At 38.3% G+C, this 21414-nt stretch overlaps 1 protein-coding gene across 3 annotated transcripts in view; it reads left to right on the top strand.

Annotated features, from left to right (window-relative positions):
• Positions 1 to 21414, top strand: part of LOC113056106 (MAGUK p55 subfamily member 7-like) — a 123743-nt gene that overhangs the window by 85948 nt on the left and 16381 nt on the right. Inside the window, exons 8-15 of one of the 3 annotated variants that reach the window (XM_026222605.1) lie at positions 144 to 229; positions 531 to 605; positions 2965 to 3161; positions 4188 to 4252; positions 8313 to 8333; positions 8438 to 8452; positions 9860 to 9901; positions 20180 to 20350. In XM_026222605.1, the coding sequence (XP_026078390.1) occupies positions 144 to 229; positions 531 to 605; positions 2965 to 3161; positions 4188 to 4252; positions 8313 to 8333; positions 8438 to 8452; positions 9860 to 9901; positions 20180 to 20350 (672 nt within the window). Of the gene's footprint in view, positions 1 to 143; positions 230 to 530; positions 606 to 2964; positions 3162 to 4187; positions 4253 to 8312; positions 8334 to 8437; positions 8453 to 9859; positions 9902 to 20179; positions 20351 to 21347; positions 21405 to 21414 lie in introns of all 3 variants that reach the window. The other 2 variants (XM_026222603.1, XM_026222604.1) reach the window with 2 other exon arrangements.

Below are 21414 nucleotides of genomic sequence, written 5' to 3'. Positions count from 1 at the left end.
ACACAAACTAAACATCTGGGTGTGGTTAGAGTGCATTTGTTTACACAAAGTCTGAGATGGTTTATTACACTGAATAAACTGCTGAAGTGCTGTACGTGATGTCTTAACTTCTCTTGTTGCCCACTCCTCTTTGTTGTGTCCAGGGCTGATACATGTCGGAGATGAGCTGAAAGAGGTCAACGGTATCCCTGTAGATGACAAAAAACCTGAGGAAATAATTTGCATCCTGGTATGCGCATGTGTCTGTGCAAAGTCAACATGAAACCGTATGCTTAACTTTTGTAATTTAACAGAATGCTGTGAAAAGGGGATTTTATCCAAAGGGAAATGTTTGGACTGTTAATGCATGAAACCTATATACTCCTGACTATTTTAGCAGAAATAATATTGAAAAATGTTTTAGAACTAGTGGAAGTAGTTCATCAAACCATAATAGATTTAATTAAATAATGTTGACTGGTGCATTAATTTTGTCTTTTTATATGCTTAAGAGGTTGTTGATATGTTGTCTTTATGTACTCTGTTTATAGTCCCAGTCACAAGGTGCCATCACGTTCAAAGTAGTCCCAGGCATCAAAGAGGAGGCACAAAGCAAAGAGCCCAAGGTACAATTCATTCTCACTTTGGCTGATCAGACATGATGAACAGTTTAGGAGAAAGAGTTGGCCTATATGGGATGTTCTACTCAGACAGTGGGGGAGTTTTCCCCTGTATGAGTACCATGGGCTGCTGGTTTGATGGATAAGTTTTCATTCCCATTCATCTTCAACACAAATGATTTGCACTAAACCTCTCAGCTCGTACAGCTTACAAACATTCTCTGTCAATCTGTTCCTAACCCAAGTGAGCTGTCTCACAGCCTGCTGTCTACACGAAACCTCAATTATGACACTCAAATGTATCACACAAATAGCACTCTTCACATGAAGCATGGAAAAAACTCTAGTCAGAACTGTTAACTCCTGATTAATCCAATAGAATTAGGACCATGTTGCTAAGATAAAGATATGATGTGATTAAAGATAAAACATAGATCCCATGCACAGTAATACATAGAATTAAAGCACTTTGGTGGTAATCTATACCTTTTAGCAAAGTTTTGCAATGTATTCTGAGATTGCTTTATCCTTGAGTAAATACATTGCTGACTGAAATTTCAATCAAAACAACATAGATGTAAATTAACATAATTGTTCCTAACATGTTCCCTAGGCTACAAAGTTGTAAAAAAGTGCACATATTAATCTCTCCCAAAAGAACACAATTCTGAACCGCCTAAACGAGTCGTCAGTAATTCGAATCCGACTTCACATTTGCACATTTAGTAACACATTTGCATAATCTCTGCCTATGTTCTACGTTTTTTTTAATGGGTGTATCTTTTCCCACACATGCTTTAGACCAATCACAACAGACTGGGCCATATTAGAGCAGAGCAAGCTCATGGAAAGGATGGGTTTAGAGGGACTGAAGTTTAGAACTGCTTTGAATTAATCATTTGAGAATCGTTGGAAAATTATTTGATATTCATTTTTTTTAAAAAAGGAAAGAGATTTTGACCGTGCAAGCATGTAGACCTATTGAAGGAGACTCCTAAAACAATATTTGGAAATGTATAAATGGCATAATTGATGCGGTTTAATATTTTTGGAATACCATTGTTGTTGTTTTTTCTTTGAATAGAAAGCTCAAAAGAATAGCATGCATTTTTAATACATGGAAACCTTTTTTTTTTTTTTTCGTTATATAGGTCTTAACTGTCAATTTTTATTTATTTTTTTGAATGCATCCTTGCTAAATATAAATTAATACATTTCTTTGCTTCGTAGACAGAGTCTGGAAGGGCATAATTTACATTTTTTGTGGAGGGGGGCACTTGTCTGAAGTTTAAAATCATTGGTTCCCCATAAGCCAATCACATAACGTTTTGTTATGACGTGTTGTTTCGCCGGCTCAGCCTCACCGGCACAGGAATTCTGTGAAAACAAAACCATCAAGCAAGCTTTGGTTCCTCCTTAACCTGATCCTGCATGAGAGCAACCAAGGGGGACACAATCACAACTATCACCTTGCCGGACTTTGGCCTCCCCAGTTTCTCGCTGACAATCGGTAACAGTTGATAAATTAAACTTTTCCCAAAACCTGTCGCGACTAGACCCACAACATCACCTCCATTCAAAATGTGAAACAAATACTTTGCGAATAGCATTCCGTTTTTCCATGTCCGCTGTCGTTTTCAATTTCCCAGCCTAAACTGTTATAAGCGAGGACTGTCCCATTTCTTTGTGGGTCTGTTATATTCCTTTTACTGTGCTGTAATGGTTTAAATATGTCTCAGTTTTGAATTCAGTCATAACCCGCATGTGCGTGTTATCCAATGATCATAGTTTACTGTTTTCCACACATGTAATGAATATGTTGAAGTGCTGCTAATTGGCTGCACATGTTTAAGAGGGATAAGAAAAATTGATGGAGTGCAAGACCGAGATGAAGCGTTCCCTCAGGATGTATTGGTGTGTTTGTGGGAAACGTTCTCCTCTGTAACATCATTTTTCTGTATGGCACATGCAGCTCTCTAAATCAACACAAGCCACTGCTCTGCACTTTGGGAATTTTGCTGTCTCCGGTTGCTCTCAATAGCCCTTCTTATTTGTCCTTTTTACTTATTTAATATGTCTGCACAATCGCTCCAATCCTTTAAACACCTCATGATGTCCTTTGTTAGAGAAACGCTGAAGACAATCACACATAATTTCCAATTACTGCATTGTAGTGCATATGTGTGGAAAGTAAGCATGTCTGCTAAACAAAATACATCTTTATTTGGTCATGGTTTAGTGAGAGGGATGGAGAAAGTTTGATTTGAATCTCATCCTTCTTTAATTTCATTTTATTCCATTTAAAGTTCATTCATTTTAAAGCCATTTTCTCTCTCTTTCTCTCTCTCTCTCTCTTGCTCTTCAGATTTTTGTAAAGGCTCTTTTTGACTACAATCCAGCTGAGGATAAGGCAATCCCTTGCAAGGAGGCAGGTTTGGCATTCACAAAGGGAGATATCCTGCAGGTTATGAGCCAGGACGATGCCACCTGGTGGCAGGCCAAACTGGAGGGTGATGGCAACACGCGCGCAGGACTCATCCCATCCAAACATTTTCAGGAGAGGTTAACCAATGCTTTTCTCTCTTCCCTGCTCCTTTCCTCCCACTATCACCAGTTTTAAATTCAACAGTACTCCATGACTCGATCATCCTGTCCGCCCTCTGTCCAGCCCCCTCATATATCATATTCTCCTGTCTTGCATCCATCTCTCTTTCTCTCGACCATTCCAGACTTCTTCCACTCCATTACAACCTGACTTTCACTCCCTACTATGAAAGGAATGACTTTTCTGACTTTTTCCTCTTCTTCGTCATTTTTTTCCCTTTTTGTGCAAGAGGGCTCGGCCAAAATACTTTGGATTTCCGTGGCTGTCTGGGCTGGAATGAGCAATGAGAGACAATGATAGCACTGGTTCACATCCACTTTGGACGTCCACACACAAGGAAAATTGCACACCAGTGGCGTTCTTCGTAAAGTGGACTCTAACGTGCATGCACATGTGTGCTGCCTTAGGAAATAGTTTCTTTGCTCTGTTTCTCTTGAAAAAAGTAGCTTTCAATGGTAAAACATTATTTCTGAACCTGTCAATTGTACAGTAGCAAGTGCTGTTTCTGGCTAACCATTCTTTCTCTCGCTCACACATATACTCACTCACTCGCACACTAATGGATACTTAGAGGCAGGTAGCTCTGCATTGTAGTTAAGTGTTTAGTAATCCCCGTACAGTTGTAAAATCTGATGGTTTTATGGCATGTCTCTGTGTGGCTATACTCACAGCAGCAGAATAGGCTTGTGGGTCTGGTTTAAAGTGTTACATTTCTAATTAGCAAATTACTTTTAAACATTTTGGATATAAACAAGAGTGACAATGTATTAAATGGCCAGACTGACACCCTTACATTTTCAGCATAATTCAGATTTGCTGGATGAAATTGCTACTCGCTCATATCATACATTTAACACTTTTGTATAATACAGATAATACATACGTATAATACATCTGTCAGTCCCAAACACTGACTTTGTGAATGTAGACTATTTATTACCCTTTTTGGCTCCTTATCTTTCTCCCTCACTTTTTTTTTTCAGGAGGTTTGCCGTCTGGAGACCCATGACCGTCGCAACTCTTCAGAGAACCCCCAGCAAAAGATTTTGTAAGGACCACACTTATACAGTCATGCAGCAAATGAGCACTGAAACGCACACATACACAACGGGGCTCAACGATAAGGATTTTTTTTTTCATTCTGCTATTCCAGTCAGACTATTACTATTACAGACTATTAAGATTACATAAAATATAATGTAACATTCATAAACATTTTGCTGGAAATGACCACTATCTTGGTGACAAATCATCATAATGAAAAAAAGGTTTATATATATATTTACAGAGATACAGAAACAGTGGTTCTCAACCAGAGGTCCAGGGCCCACAAGGAGGCTTCAGCAAGGATGACTAAAAAGCATTTAAATTAGGAATATATATATAAATCTAATGTAAGTAAGTCTAATCTAAATAATAATGACTAGTAAACAAACTATGACTATGATAGGGTTTTTTTTTTCACCCTCAATTACTATTGTTCTCATTGAAGAACATGCAGTCCTTGACATTTCTGGAATCACAAAGTAAATCATGGTTAATTCATTTAATATAGCAGTACTCTGTTTCTCTTCATTAAAAAGTTAAATAGGCTGTTTGGGTGAAGGCAGGTCTTTGAATGTTATGTTGTACAGCGTCGGGCTTTTGAATAAAAAATGGTTGAGAACCACTGGCATAAAACATTGATGGACAAGGTCAATGAATGTGAAATTTTCAGTGGTAATGAAAAAAACTTTTTCTGACCTCAGACAGCAAGCTACCTTATTGTTGAGCCCTGTACATACTCATCCTTTTGGGACTACAGCAGAAATAATTTTGAAACCATTTTATGCAAGAGGCATGTGTATTGCAGATGCTGTGATGTTACTATTTGAGTTGAGCAATGGCAAAAAAAAAAATAAGAAGAAGATTAGAAGGAACAGAAACCTGAAAATATTAGATGAGAGGGAGGAAAGGTAGGTGACATGAACGCGGTCAGGGAGCCCAGATTTCCTTGATTGGTGCCAGGTTGATATGTGCACACATGTGTATTCATGTACATGTGGATTAATGCACGCCTGGACATAAGCTTCCTCTCCTGGTTTCCATTAATGTGTCTTATCTGATTTGTGTGTGTGTGTGTGTGCGTGTGTGTATTTGTACACCACAGCTCTAATCTCTCCCACTGGCTGACAGCAGGGGTCTTTACGGAGCTGTGCTGGGTTACTCTCAACACATGGGCACACTTAAGCCTCACCACGAGACAGACGCACAGCAACACACTCGACATGTTGCCGTCATTCATACAGCTACACACACACTTGATTAAATAATACAGCCACTCTGGATTCTTTTCCCCCATGCCACATGTTTGGCCTCCCACCTCTTCCATTTTTCTCCATCACTCTATCAGCTGCTTAAAACAATGAGAAGGAAAAGTTGATGTGCATGTCACTGAGGTATTGGTTCTTGATGAGTTTTCCAGGACCACCCCAGGGGTCGTGAAACTGCCGTCGTCTTTGCAGACTCTTTACATTTCACTTAAAAAATAAGCATAAGTAATATTAAAGTGCTGCTTTTATTCAGCTTTTCAAGTGTAGAATTTGTTGGAAGCACGTCATGGGGACATATGGGGATTTGTCAGAAAAACTTAAAGCTCCATGCATGACGTGACCAGAAAAAGACCAGATACAGTACCAATCCAAATGTGTTCCCTCACAGGTATAGATGCTTATTAATGTGCTTGGAAGAGAGAGGTTTTTTAGTTTGAATCTGCATGAGCGTGTCCTTTTTAAGAGTAAGACCATCTGTCTACTGGCCTGCAGTGCAGTGACATTAGCCCATATTTCAAAGGGCAGAGGTGAAGGGCTTTCTTTTGATGACTGAACACACACTAGTGCTTTGCACCACAGATATGTGCACTCAAAGTCTTACTTGTCAGAACGGCATGATTGCTTGCTGATACTGTATGTCATATATAAATAATTATTATTATTATTATATTTTTTTCTTGCTTAATTATCCCTTTTACACTGAAATGTCAAATCTGCAACCTTCCAGTTACCAACCCTGAAAATTAATATGTGGTTTCTGTAGACTTCCATTTAAATTTACTTTTATATTTCTCTCTCTCTCTCTCTTTATATATATATATATATATACAGTGGGGCTCGAAAGTTTGGGCACCCCTTGCAGAATCTGTAAAAATATGAGTAATTTTCAAAAAATAAGAGAGATCATACTAAATGCATGTTATTTTTTATTTAGAACTGTCCTGAGTAAGATATTGTACATAAAAGATAGTAACATTTAGTCCACAAGACAAAAAAATTGCTGAAATTATTAAAATAACCCCACTCAAAAGTTTGGGAACCCTTGGTTCTTAATACTGTGTTCTGTTACCTGATGATCCTCGACTGTCTTTCTGTTTTGTGATGGTTGTGCATGAGTCCCTTGTTTGTTCTGAACAGTTAAACTGAGCAGCGTTCTTCAGAAAGATCTTTAAGGTCCTGCAGATTCTTCCGTTTTCCTGCATATTTGAACCCTTTCCAGCAGTGACTTTATGATTTTGAGATGCATCTTTTCAGACTGAGGACATTTGAGGGACTCAAACACAACTATTTAAAAAGATTCAAACATTCACTGATGCTCCAGAAGGAAACAAGATGCATTAAGAGCTGGGGGGTGAAAACTTTTGGAATTTGAAGATCAAGGTAAATTGTACTTAATTTGTGTACTGGGAAGCATACAAGTATCTTCTGTTGCTTACGAAGAGCAGAACTAAATGGAAAAAAATTATATTTCAACAAAATAAGACAAATTTGGTCATCTTCATCGTGTTCAAAAGTTTTCACCCAACATAGTGAGTCGGTAGCTCTTTCCTGCCTTTTCACATGCTCTGGGTTGTGCCCTTTGTTTGTTTGACCTTACATACTTTCATTCCAATTGTTCTGTTATCACTGTAGATACAGAAACAACTTGCATCTACAACTTAATCTACAATCACTATCACCACTTATTTGAATGAATCATCTGTTATAGATTAATTTATAAACTGTTGTAGGCAAAAGGCATTTAATTAGTTTCCATATTTGCTCTGTCCAATTTAAATGTATATTTATATCCAATGTTTATTTATTTATTTTTATTTATTTGATTGTTTTTTTTTTAACTCTTGTGACCAAACACACAATTTTTAAAAAATGGATCTCGGGACACATTTTACTGTTCTAAGGTTCTTCATGATTTAAATTTCTTTTCTGTTTCAGTTTCTCTGAAAAACACTGTCAGTAATTATAACAGACATGACAGTTATCCATTTTCACATGTAAATCGTACCCATTTACTTTGTATATTTTTCCATATCCTAAGCTTATGTGGCCTCACTTCTTGTCCCAGACCTTAAACATGCCCTTATATCTGGTTGTCTTTTTTTTTTTTTTTTTTTGTCCTTTTTTTTTGGGTCACACTGACAAGAAGGCAGATGCTTAAGGATTCACTTGACTGATAGCACACAAAAGATTTTACTGCCCTCCATCCTCCTCTTCATGGTATTGCTTTTTTGGCTGGACTATGTGGATGTGTATGGCAGGCTGTGTAGATGCTGCCCTTTGCTCGTATGTGTTTTGATTTAAACTTGTTTAGTAGAATTGAGACCACATGAACTGAAGGAAGCTTTTAAAGTGAATCCAAATGTTCTCATGTCTTCAGGCCTGCACATGCACACTCAAAAGCACACTTTCTCTGCTGTTATGAACTATGTTAATTGTTCAGTAGTTACAGTTACCTATGAGGTAAGCAATGGTTTACCACCATAGCATAATAAAGACTTTTCATAGAAAACAAACATTGAATTTTACATTATTTTGACATTTAAAGGGATAGTTCTCCAAAAATTTAAAACTGATCATTTATTTTTTTTGGAAAATAATACTTTTATGTAGAACATTGGTGTTAAAACCTCATCGGACCCCACTGTCTTTCATTAAAACAGTAGACAAAGTAAAACTGGTTTTGGAAAGACATTTTTGGTTGAACTGTCCCTATACATTTTGTATTTTGTTTACATGTTTGTAATGTGTACTTCGTCACATCACTGCATCTTTCCTTTTTATTTTTTCCTTCCAAAGATGATGAGACTGTTGCATGGGGTAGGTCAGTTTCTTCTTCTTCCATTCTTTTGCTCTCCTTATCCCTCTCTTGATCTGTTTTTAATCTTTTTATGTTTATTATATTCCTTTCTTTGCTTTCCCAGTGGAGGACATTGAAGGTACACCGTTCAGACTAACTCTGATTCACCTATTAGATGTCATAATCATTAGATCATTGGCTGGGGACCCCTGTATGTGGTAACAGAGTACCAAACAATGAAGATATGGTTGATTGGCATTCAGTGGACCACAACTGCCTAATAGAGCATAGCAGAGTGTGTAAGGGGGCCAAGAGTTCACTATACTGTATCTCTCTTAATACACAAAGACACAGTACATCACCGTTTGCCTTTCCAACTACCCCTTTAACTTTAAATGAGATTTGTATGATGAGTGCTCAGATGAATCCCATCCATTTTAGTCTTTCTTCATGATAGACCGTGTGAATGTAAGTTTGAATGTGAATGTTTCCCCCAGTATTTCATAGTCTTATTGTTGTGCAAGATGCAAAAGATGTTTTGAATAACTTCTTTTATCCCATCTGAAAGACATGTATTGAATGCTTTGTGTTGTGTCTAATAGACAAAAGAAATCTGAAGTTTATGGCCCACATGGAAAGATGTGAATGTTGAATGTCTACATTGATCTGTCCACCTGGCTTTGCAGGAGAGGATCAGTTGATGAAGAAATATGATAGTTGTATTTTAATGTAAAATACACAACTATTCAAAAGTTTTGGTTCGGGATATGTTTTTGGAAAAAAGTCTCTCATGTCCAACAAAGCTGCATTTGTTTGATCAAAAATACAGTAAAAAATTTTAATTACAATTTAAAACAACCGTTTTCTAGTTTAATGTATTTTAAATTGTAATTTATTCCTTTGATGACAAAGCTTATTTTTCAGCAGCCGTTATTCCAGTCTTCAGTGTCACATGATAGTTCAGAAATAATTCTAAAATGGTGATTTCTAACATTTCTTGCTATCAATTCTAAAAACAGTTGTGCTGTTTAATATTTTTGTGGAAATCACATTCTCAGGAAAATTGTCACTGAGGCAGTACTTTTTGAAAAAGTATACCTTTGTACCTCATTTACCCTTAAAAGGTATATTTTTGTACCTTAAAGCTGCTCATTTCTATCTTAATGGCACATGTTACATTTTGAAATGGTACCACTCCATTCACAAATGTTGTACCTTTTTATCTTCTGAGAGTGCATGGTGCATTTTTCCCAGGATTCCTTGATGAATAGAACGTTTAAAAGAACTGTATTTATCTAAAATAGGATTTTGCAGTGTAAAAGTCTTTAATGTCGCTTTTGATCAATGTAAAGCACCCTTGCTGAATAAAACTGTTTTTTTATTTATTTAAAAAAAAAACTTACTGTTATCACTGTCATTTTGATTTATATACCTATAAGCTGAATTGACAATCTTTTGTTGTATATCTTTCAGTATATCGTAGTGTTTCGAACTTCTCTCTAATATAAATCTGTCCTGATTTCTTTCTGCCTTTCATAATTTGAAGAGGATGCTGAGTTTGCCTCTTATTTAAGTGGACTCCATATTGGTGAGCTCTTTTTGATTATACTTGATTATGTAATTATGTGATTGTCCTCTGTCCCATATCATCCCTCTATCTTCTGTCTGATTCATATTATTGATGAATCCTGTTCCATGAGTGTGTTATTGATTTATTGAGTCTATACCGTTCTGTCATTCTCGTAACCGTTTCATGTGCTGTTCACGTTATCTCCTCCCTCTCTCCTTCTCTGTGTCTGCGGACAAGAATCTTTTTGACCTGGCTGCACGTCCTATAGTATCATTGTCTAGCTTCCTTCTGGCTTTACCTATCTCTTCGTTTATAAATTAAAATTAAATGTATGCATTTAGCAGACGCTTTTATCCAAAACGACTTCAGGCTATCAATTTTTACCTATCATGTGTTCCTGGGGAATCAAACCCCCAACCTTGCTCTATCAATTGAGTTACAGGAACACTATAAGTGTTATAAGTGGTAGCAGTTGTTTTTCTGCAGTAGTTGTAATTGGCATTACCATGTGCTTTATAAATTTTATCTAAGATTGACTTTGTTATTGTTTGTAGCGATTCCTAGGTGTTGTTCAGTCTAACTGCAATATCTGATATCAGTGATATCGAAGTTATCATGCTTTTTTTTTTTTTTTTTTTTTTTGCACTTTTCTCATACAGTGGTCCTGAGCAACTGTACTTTCTGATTTTTCCTTTGTGTTGGCAGTGTTTTTAGTTTAAATAGCTCTTTGTGACTGTAAAACATATTGCAGTTAAAGGCACTGGTTCATTTCCAGGCTTTGTGGTGGAGGTCCAGTGAGCTCTTGATGTGGTGTGTGTTGGACATTGGGCTGTTTGAAGGCCAGCTCTCAGTCAGGCCTTAGTCTGGTTTTTCTCTCTATAGCATCAGTGTGTGGAAACTGAGTGTGGCTTAGCGTTCTCATTTTCTGTCACCACACACACTCATGTATTCTGGGACAGCTTAGTTCAGTGGCCGCAGAAAGTACAGTGTTTTCGTGGATCTTTATGTATTAAATGTCTCATAGTATAAAAATAATTTATCGTTTGCATGAGTCTTCGGTTTCAGTTCATAGCAATTTCCCCTCGGTGTTCCATTCTATTTCTACTCCAGTTTTTATTATTATTATTCCTCCATTTCAGTGACTCTCTCAGTATAATATGAAGGTAAATGTTGTTTATTTGTATATCTACTTTGTTGTTCAAAAGTCAGGGGTAAGATTTTTTTTTTCTTAAATGTATCTCAAAGAGGTCTCTTTATTTGGACAAAAATACAGTAATATTGTGAAATATTATGTCAATTTAAAATTACAGTTTTCTATTTTAATATTATGTGTCATTTAGACCTGTTCAAAGCTGAATTTTCAGCAACCATTACTTCAGTCTGCAGTGTTACAGTATGTGTTATTTTCTTATTTTTTCTTTTCTAGAACTGTTGGACTGCTTTAATGTGTTTGTGGAAAGTGTTGTATCTGTTCCCTTTCAATACTTGACTCGTACTGTACGCAAGCGGCCATCATCAAGATTTGGAAGTCGCTCAAAAGGCTCGTTCCCTCGTTCGCGGTTGTGGCTTCAGTCGAATTCAGTGAGGCGCGGTGGTTTATGGGATGAGTAGTTCCTGCGCTCGAAATGAAAATATGTACACAGTCTTGTACCTTTGACTTTTTTTGGATTTTCTCTTAATTTTTTCACTCGAAATGATATGTTATATGCTTATGAGTTCAGCCATAGCTGGTTATCCTCACACATGCTCTGAAACTCTTTAGATACAGATTTTTCTTTAGATACAGATTTTTATCGCCTCTCTGCGCTCGCGAATCGCTTTCTTTTCAGAGAGCGATCTCGCTCCTCGCGCCCTCCCTTTTTCGTGGAGGTCCACGACGAGCTCACTAAATCGTGGCGCGCCCCCTACTCAGCGCGCCTGCATACTTCATCTTCATCCGCCCTCACCTCAATTGACGGCGCTGAAGAAAGATGATACGAATGACTGCCGCCGCTGGACGAGTCTGTGGCCGTGCATCTCTGCCCGCCAGCCGCTATTGGATGGAAAGCCAAGGCCAACCATCCGTCCAAACCCTGCCGTACGACATCGGCGCTCGTCGGATATGCCTACTCATCGGCAGGGCAAGCAGCCGCGGCGCTCCACTCTATGGCGGTGCTGCATGTCTTCCAGGCCAAACTTCTCGCCGCCACCGACGAGTCTGGCCCAGATGTCGCCACGCTCAGGGAGCTGAGAAGTGCAACAGACTTGGCGCTGCGTGCTACCAAGAGCACTGCCCAGGCCATTGGGCACTTGATGGGTAACCTGGTCGTCCTGTAGCGCCACTTATGGCTTAACCTTACGGAGTTCAAGGATGCTGACAGAGCCCAGTTCCTAGACGCACCGATCTCCCCCAGCGGCCTCTTTGGTCCGGCGATAGAGGGATTCGCCGAGCGTTTCACAGAGGCGTAGAAGTCGTCCCAGGCAATGCGACACTTCCTGCCGAAGCCCGCTTCATCTGCTGCTGCCAGTCGCCCCAGACAGGTGCCGACTCGTCAGCCTCCTAAGCAAGGGCCCGCTGCTACCACCGCGGCCCATCCATGATATGTAATGTGATATGATGTGAAGACAGGTATTCAGTGATCGGCTAATCCTTATGACCTCTCTGCAGACTGGAGATGACCACAATTTAGGAGAAGTAAAAACAGGGAAGAAAGTTGACAGTAGTCAGAAGAAAGAAAAGAAAAAAGAAAACATTTGGGGGGAGAAGCTAAAGCTGGGAAAGCCATTAGCCCCCGGAATCCAATTAAGACAGGAGTTATGGAAAAATGGAGTAATTAGACTGAAATAAAAAATGCTCCATTTCCAAAATGAGTTTATCTCATCTGTCCACAGGTTCTCTCCTGGAGGAGGAGCGCCGGGGCAAGAAGCCTCGAGGCCTGTAGCTGTGCACTGCTTTTCCCCACACTGACCCCAGCTCAGGTGGATACACTTTAGTATAATCAGCTGAAGTCACTGGGGTTTTTATTTGTTGGGGTCATTTGGCAGTGTCTCTAATTTTGTGTGTATGGTAGACAAAATTTGAATTGGCCATGGACATAGAGAGCAAATGGGCATCTGTCTGTCTGATTTGTAGCCAATAGTAGATGATTATAGTCTCAAAGTTCTCTACTAAGTGTTTGGCCGTCCATCTGGGGGGGGCAGGAATAGCCAGACTTTGCAGAAGTTCAGTGAATAGGTTTTGTGTGTCTGTTGATGATGTTTGCATGTGGGTGTTTCGTATCGCTGATGGAAGGAACAGGTGATTGATGAGACTCACAGCAGGACTGTGTCCTGCTAGTAGCCTATTGGATTTGTAGTTCAGATACTTACGAAACCTGCTAGTGATGACCGCACCGGCTTGAGCTGGCAGCCCACTCTGTTTGTCTGTGAGTTTGACTGTGTATATATGTCCCCACTGATGCATAAAGCAGTGTTCCCATGCTTTTGTAGTTCATTGAGCCACTGTCCTTATAAGGACAAAATATACCAGATATTTTTTTGCCCCAAATTCACTAATTGAGATTTCTTAAGAGATATCTCTCTATAATGAAATCTAACCCTAAGGATTGTAAACATGCACATCTCTTTAGATTATTATCTAATTAGATAGGAAATAGAAAATATAAGTCCATTTTCCTCTGGCCAGCAGGTATGGAGAGTCTGTATTCAGAGCAAGCCTGTAACACTTGGGCAGAACACAACTTTCCACTTAGACAGCGCAATGGAATCCACTCCTACAGTGTGTTTCCCCTAGACATCCATTCTTAACGAGTTCAACATGATTCAAAGCAGTGCCCATTACATATTTCAAATAGCACTACTAAACACTTGCTTTTCTTAATCGTTGCCTGTGATAGTAATCTATTTTCTCCCCTGGATCCAGGCGGCCCAGTTCGTGCTTATCTGTGGGAATGCTGAGAGATAACTTGAGATGGTAAACCATTTCCCCCTACAAGAGATGGAATATAGTTAGTGTGCACATGAGATGAGATCAGACAATTCTGGTACGTGCGATTTGTGCCGGAAACTTCTTAATGTTTGATGCTGGGGGTCTCCCTGACACCACCCCAGGGGCCGGTACAAGACTGCTAAACCTTTCCACAGATGACTGTAAAAGAGGGTGGGAGTGAGTGAGGGCCATGTGTCTGTCCATCTGAATGGATCGTTCACATGCTCAACAGGCAGCTCTCCGTTAACCTTGTTTGGGGTGGAAGGCGTAGGAGAGAACTTGGAGTTCATTTTCTCCTTTCAGGAAGCCTAAAAACTACTTGCACTGAAATACAACTAATTTAGTTAAAACGTATCCAACTTCACTCTCAATCAGTAAAAAGTGACATATTTGGGAAAGTTTACTACATGATTAAATATGACTTATAAGCACAGGACGAGGATTACCCATTTCAAAATAAAGGATAAAAGAATTAGCCGCACATTGTAAACCAAAGATAATGGGAATATACAAGAGCTCTTTTTATGAAATCACCTTCAGTTTGACTGATCACTATACAGAGTATTATGCTTCCCCTCTTTGACCTTTTTCTGGTTCCCTTATCTTTTTGAAAAATGTGAATGTGCATCATTCCGTATCCATATGGGGAGATTATGTGTTTGAAGGTTATTACCCCTCTTCATCCTCAGCGTCTTTAAATCCCTCAGAGCTTTCACCTCACACATCTACAAAATTTCTTCCACGGCTGTAAGATATTATTGCTGTGGAAAATGGGCATTCGGGAGCCACAGCAGCTCTCAGGCGATTGTGTGTATGGCGGCAGCGCATGTCTCTCTGTGTATACACTGAATTTGGGCCTTTTCATTGTTTTTCCTTCCATGTCTCAGTGGAAGGACAGGTTTGATTTGTGGACTGCTAGTTTGTAATGGTAGGTTGCAAAGCTCTGAGGTCTAATTAACTCGTCAAGGCCCAGTGCACACCATTAGGAGGGGCATGTTTGGGCCTCTATGGCGGGCACGTGTCAGCCTTCTAGCCTGTACTGTCATATTGGAATGGAAATTGAAGGAATTTTATGACTATCCTTGGCTAGCTGGATTTCTCTTTTTATATTTATCTTTGTCCCCAAACCAGAAAGTCCTTGGCTGAGCATTTCTAATGTACTTGAGCTGCCTTCTGTCACCCCACATATAGATTTGTCACGCAAAGCTGCGTCCTTTGGAAAAAGAGAGAATTAGGTTCCACTGACAAGAAGCAGGCCTAAAATGTCGAAACATTTCTACTCTGAATGGAATGGATTAATTTTCATGGTATTTTTTTTTTTTTTTTTTTTTTTTTTTTTTATTCAATCGGTTACTGAGAGTGGTAAGATTAATAAATTAGATTTGCTTGCTTTCTGTGTCTTGATTTATTTATCCTCATTGAGATGTAAAGCAATATTTTGGCTATTTAGATGGAGCTGTCTATCTGGTTTTAAGTGATTTTGAAGGGTCCAGATGACGAATCCTCTTCAGACAGAGAACCACAATTTGCACAGACTAGCCACAGCCATAATAAAAGCTTTGCACCTGCTCTGTGCTCGGGATATTGGAGATTACTGATGCCAGAGCCTAGCGAATATCAAAATTGAAGAGTACAAAAATGTAATGGAACAAGCCACTCAGTGTGTCAGCTTACTTGAGGGCCATTGTCATATCCTCTTCAAATGAATGATTTCCTTTAATTTAATATAAACCCCATTTTTCGTGTCGACATTTTTCAGATGATAATGCTTGTATGCATACCTTGTTATAATAATATAATACTTGATGTTTTGCTCCAGTCAGGGTTGAGTTCTAGCATGATGGCAACACGTCAAGTGGCATGAGATGCAGAGACCACAGGTCAGCCTGAGTGGAAGAATGCTCTGTCCTAAATGCTTGTAACCAAATCCTTACTGTGGAACCACACAAACACTTGTGTTTTACTACAGTGAGTGATTGACTTGCAGTGTGTTTCATTTGTATCCCAGCATAGGTCCCCAGCAGCCCTTATTAGGTGACTGTGTGGAAAAGAACAAGCTTTAAATAATGCAGGATTTGTCTATGGCCGCACATCTGCGCTCCACAGTCTCTCAGTGCTGTGAAAAGTATTAAATGGGGACTGGATCAGGTTTTTTTTTTTTTTTTTTTCATTCTCCTCCTCCTCAGTCCATAATTGTCTTACTGCTGCATCTTGCATCATGTCCTTGCATTCATTAATCGCAGTTAAAAAAAAAAAAAAAACGTAGCTGAGGTGGCAGGGCAAATGCTTTGAACAGAGATCGGGTATTAGGTGTCTCTGGTTTGGGACTGTGCTAGACTAACCAGCATCTGTCATGAATATAAAACCGTGCTGCTTAAATGAGGGGTACATTTTGAGTTGTGATACAGTCTGGGGTCATTAAACAGACTGGTGCTGTCCAGAGTAATCAGACAGGAAGTTTTGTGGTGTGGTTCTTAACAACCTTTTAGGGCATGAAATAACCACCCCTAGCTATGACCGTGTTCTGAAATAGCCCACCTACTGCCGTGTCCCATGAAATTCGTAGCCTCAGATATTTGGTCTGGTCATTTTGTTACCTTGACTTTGTGGATGAAAGAACCACAAGTAGGTTTATATGATTATGGCGCACAGGAAAATCTGTTATGATCGGGCCCAGACGGAATCTGTGGATGCTTTTCATATTTTCCATGCTGATTTTTAGGGGAAAATCTGTGGAATTGGTTTAAATATGGTAAAATGTGGTATATGATACTTATAGACCTAAACACTTGACACTTAGAGTAAGCAATACACCAAAATATTTGATGAATGAACACAGGAAAACCAGTCAACAATAAAAATTAATTCAATTCAAGTTTATTTGTATAGTGCTTTTTACAATACAAATCGTTACAAAGCAACTTTACAGAAAATTATGTTTCTACAATATTTAGTAGTAGCTTATAAGTGGTGACTGTCAGTTTGTGGACGTTTGACAGAATTTGTAGAAAATTAATACAAGACGTAGTCAGCCAGACGATGAACATTATTAATATTATTAATTAATAATTATTATATGATGCAATCACACTTGTAGCAATATTTGTTAGTTCTGTTTGTTGATTCAGGGTTAGCATCATCTGAGGTCCTCTGAGGTTCAGCATCATCTCTTCTCAGGTGTTCTGGATCCAGACTGGAGCTTGTGTAAATCCTAGTTAAACAAAACATAGAAACAAAATAGAGACATCATTAGCATAGATGCTGATCCAACAAAGTAAAATGAGTTTAACCCAAGCTAATGAATAAGAATGCACATTTGATGAGATGCAACTACACTCACAATTTAAGAGATACATTATTCGAATGCTTGGCCAAAGAGATGCATTTTTAATCTAGATTTAAACAGAGAGAGTGTGTCCCCCGAACATTATCAGGAAGGCTATTCCAGAGTTTGGGAGCCAAATGAGAGAAAGCTCTACCTCCTTTAGTGGACTTTGCTATCCTAGGAACTACCAAAGGTCAAGCGTTTTGTGACCCTTAGGGAGCGTGATGGATTGTAACGTGGTGGTAGGCTAGCAGGAGCTAAATCATTTAGGGCCTTATAGGTAAGTAATGATAATTTGTAACCGATACGGAACTTAATAGGTAGCCAGTGCAGAGACTGTAAAATTGGGGTAATATGATCATATATTCTTGACCTGGTAAGGACTCTAGCTGCTGCATTTTGGACTACCTGTAGCTTGTTTATTGACGAAGCAGGACAACCACCTAGAAGTGCATTACAATAGTCCAGTCTAGAGCTCATGAATGCATGAACTAGCTTTTCTGCACCAGAAACAGATAACATGTTTCGTAGCTTGGCAATGTTTCTAAGATGGAAGAATGCAGTTTTTGTAACATGGGAAATATGATTTTCAAAAGACAAATTGCTGTCTAATATGACACCCAGATTTATGACTGTAGAGGAAGTAACAGTATATCCGTCTAGTGGCAGATTGTAATCTACAAGATTCTGTGTAGTGTTTTTTTGGTCCAATAATTAATATCTCTGTCTTATCCAAATTTAATTGGAGAAAATTATTTGTCATCCAATCTTTTAAATTTTTAACACACTCTGTTAGCTTAGATAATTGACAAGTTTAATCTGGTCTCGTTGAGATATATAGCTGAGTATCATCAGCATAACAGTGCAAGCTAATTCTGTATTTTCTAATAATATTACCAAGGGGCAACATGTATATTGAAAATAGAAGGGGACCTAGGATGGATCCTTGTGGCACTCTATATTTTACTGATGATAAATGAGATTACACCCCATTTAAGTATACAAAATGGTAGCGATTGGACAGGTAGGATCTAACCATCTTAGAGCCTGCCCTTGAATACCTGTATAGTTTTGTAATCTATCTATGAGTATGTCATGATCTATGGTGTCGAACGCAGCACTAAGATCAAGTAAGACTAGAAATGAGATGCAGCCTTGATCTGACGCAAGAAGCAGGTCATTTGTAATTTTTACAAGTGCAGTTTCTGTGCTATGGTGGGGCCTGAAACCTGATTGAAATTCTTCATACAGATAATTTTGGTACAGGAAGGTTCTCAATTGAGCAGACACTAAAATTTTAGACATAAATGGAAGTTTTGAAATAGGCCTATAATTTGCCAGTACACTAGGATCTAGTTTTGGTTTTTTAATAAGAGGCTTAATAACCGCCAGCTTGAATGGTTTTGGGACGTGACCTAAAGATAACGACGAGTTAATGATATTGAGAAGCGGTTCTTTGGCTACAGGTAACGGCTCTTTCAGTAATTTAGTGGGTACAGGATCTAATAAACATGTTGTTGGTTATTGGTTCTTCCTGTCCTATGTTTGTAAAGCACTGCAGTTTATCTTTGGGTGCGATGGATGAAACTGAAGTGTAAGATGCTGTAGAATCTATATTCTTTTTTGTATTTCTAATGTTATCTATTTTATCAGTAAAGAAATTCATAAAGTCATTACTATTAAACGTTGGTGGCATATTTGAATCAGGTGGCATCTGGTAATTTGTTAATTTAACCACTTTGCTAAATAAAAACCTTGAATTGTTTTGGTTATTTTCTATGAGTTTGTGTATATGCTTTGCCCTAGCAGTTTTTAGAGCCTGTCTATAGCTGGACATACTGTTTTTCCATGCAATTCTAAAAGCTTCCAAGTTAGTTTTTCTCCATTTGCGTTCAAGACTACGAGTTGCTTTAATGTAGTATTAATGTTATACCATGGCACAGTATGTTGTTCTTGAACCTTTTTCGATTTGATAGGGGCAACAGCTTCTAATGTATTAGAGAAAATAGTGCCCATGTTGTCAGTCATTTCGTCTAATTCATGTGTATTTTTGGGTACAAATAGCAGTTGAGATCAGGCAGGTTATTTGCAAATCTGTCTTTGGTGGCTGGAACAATAGTTCTGCCCAGACGGTAACGCTGAGACATATAGTTAATATCAGTGATATGCAACATGTACGATACAAGGAAATGGTCTGTAATTTCACTTTGAGGTACAATATCTATAGCAGTAAGATCGATTCCATGAGATATAATTAAATCTAGTGTATGATTAAAACGATGAGTGGGCCCGGTGACATTTTGCTTGACTCCAAAAGAGTTTATTAGGTCAGTAAACGCAAGTCCTAATGCATCATTTGTATTATCAATGTGAATATTAAAATCTCCCACGATTAGCGCCTTATCAACTGTAACCAGAAGGTCTGAGAGGAAATCTGCAAATTATTTTAGGAATTCTGTATATGGCCCTGGTGGTCTATACACAGTAGCCAGAGCAAGAGATACATTAGATTTCTTTTGCATATCTGTCAGTGTAACATTAAGCAGAAGTATTTCAAATGACAAAAATATTTTTAGAAGAAAAGTAAATCTAGTACAAAAAATGTATATAGCACCTTTAAAAGTGGCTCAAGAAGATAAGGATAATGCATGTACAGTACTGTTCATAAGTTTAGACCACAAAAAATAAAAACAATAAATGCAATATTATGCAACAACTGTTTTCAGCATTAAAGTAATAAATGTTTATTGAGCACCAAATCAGCTTGTTATATCAGGCCTACTTCCAAAAAGCATATTTATCACTGACCACAACCTCAAACTTATACAGATGCAGCAGGCAGGGCGAATGGCTTGTCTCAGTAAAGAATGAGTAAGTGTAGGAGAGTGTTAAGATCCAATAAGACTTCAATGTCTAAATTTGATCCTCAATCTCAAATGCACACAAGAATGTGAGACGAGCTTGTTGTTCTTTTGTCCTTATTTGTTTCTCTCTTCCTCTCCAGCGGGTCTACGGAGGAGTTTTCGTCTCAGCAGAAGAGATAAGAAGACAAATAAATCGATGTATGAATGTAAAAGAAATGATCATTACGACACAGCTGATGTGCCCACTTATGAAGAGGTGACGGCCTACCGCAGAAAACATGGAGACAGGCACAGACTTGTTTTGTTAGTTGGTAAGTGTAACAACTTTTGTTATTTGAAAAGTGTTTTTTTTTTCTTCCAAATTACCATTTTTAAAAATGTAAAAATACAAAAGGAATTTCAAAAGTTCAAAACAATATTTTGAGGCTATACACAAACAGTGCTTTAACCACAACAGCGATCGACTGTAAATCCTATTCTGCTGTGGGACTCAACCTGTCCCTCTGAAAACCTCTAGAGCCGAAGGGACCAGTTGAGGATTAATTCATTTTTGTGACACTTCATTCGCAGCGCTGGTGTTCTATTGGAAAAAAATTTTTTCCTTCGTAATGTTATTCACCAAAGAATTGTTGACACTTATTTTCAAGGGAACAGCGAGGGCTAAACCGCAGTGAGTCGTCAGCTTTACAAGTGGAAAAAAAAAAAAACCTTGAAATTAAATTAGATTTTTAAATGTCAGATTTGTTGCATGTTTGTCAGAAATTCTGGACAAAGAATAAAGAAACCATATCAATGAATTAAGTGTTTCATAAAAGTGTGAATAAAAAGTATTTTAGATTCCCATGACTGATAGTTTGAGGGTTTTGGTTTCCTTTCTTTTGTTTTATTTTTTATTTTTTGTAATGTTGAAATGCTGAATTAACCTATTCCCATCGACCTCCTCCGCTTTAAATTAAGTTCATAATGTGTTTTTCTCAGTGAAAAGAGTTGTTGTGAACATTTCTCAATTACTGACAAGTAATGTTGACCAGGTGTATAAAATATTTCACGTACAATTCTGTGAGAGGTAGCACAGGGTCATGGTTCACTGCAGTAGACCAGGCCATGTGTTTGTGAATGCTACACAGCATATGGATTCCATCACCGTTTTGTTGGTGCATGTAATTAATGGGGTGTGTGTTCACAGGCCTGTGTAGGTGAGTGCAAAAGGTGGTCTGTTTAATTAATCAAACGTTTTCTACTGTCAGGATGGTCCTCTGGTAATTTGCAACTCATACAGTCAGACTAAACCAAATATTTTGTCTCAAGGTGGAGGGCAGCATCATGGATGTATCAGTCGTGACAAAGCCAAGGATGTTGAAAAAGGTTCTGCAGT

The sequence above is a fragment of the Carassius auratus genome, chromosome 37 (assembly GCF_003368295.1).
Source record: "Carassius auratus strain Wakin chromosome 37, ASM336829v1, whole genome shotgun sequence".
NCBI classification, from domain to species: Eukaryota; Metazoa; Chordata; class Actinopteri; order Cypriniformes; family Cyprinidae; genus Carassius; species Carassius auratus.
Note: the sequence above shows the minus strand (reverse complement) of the source record. Positions and strands in the feature narration are given on the sequence as shown.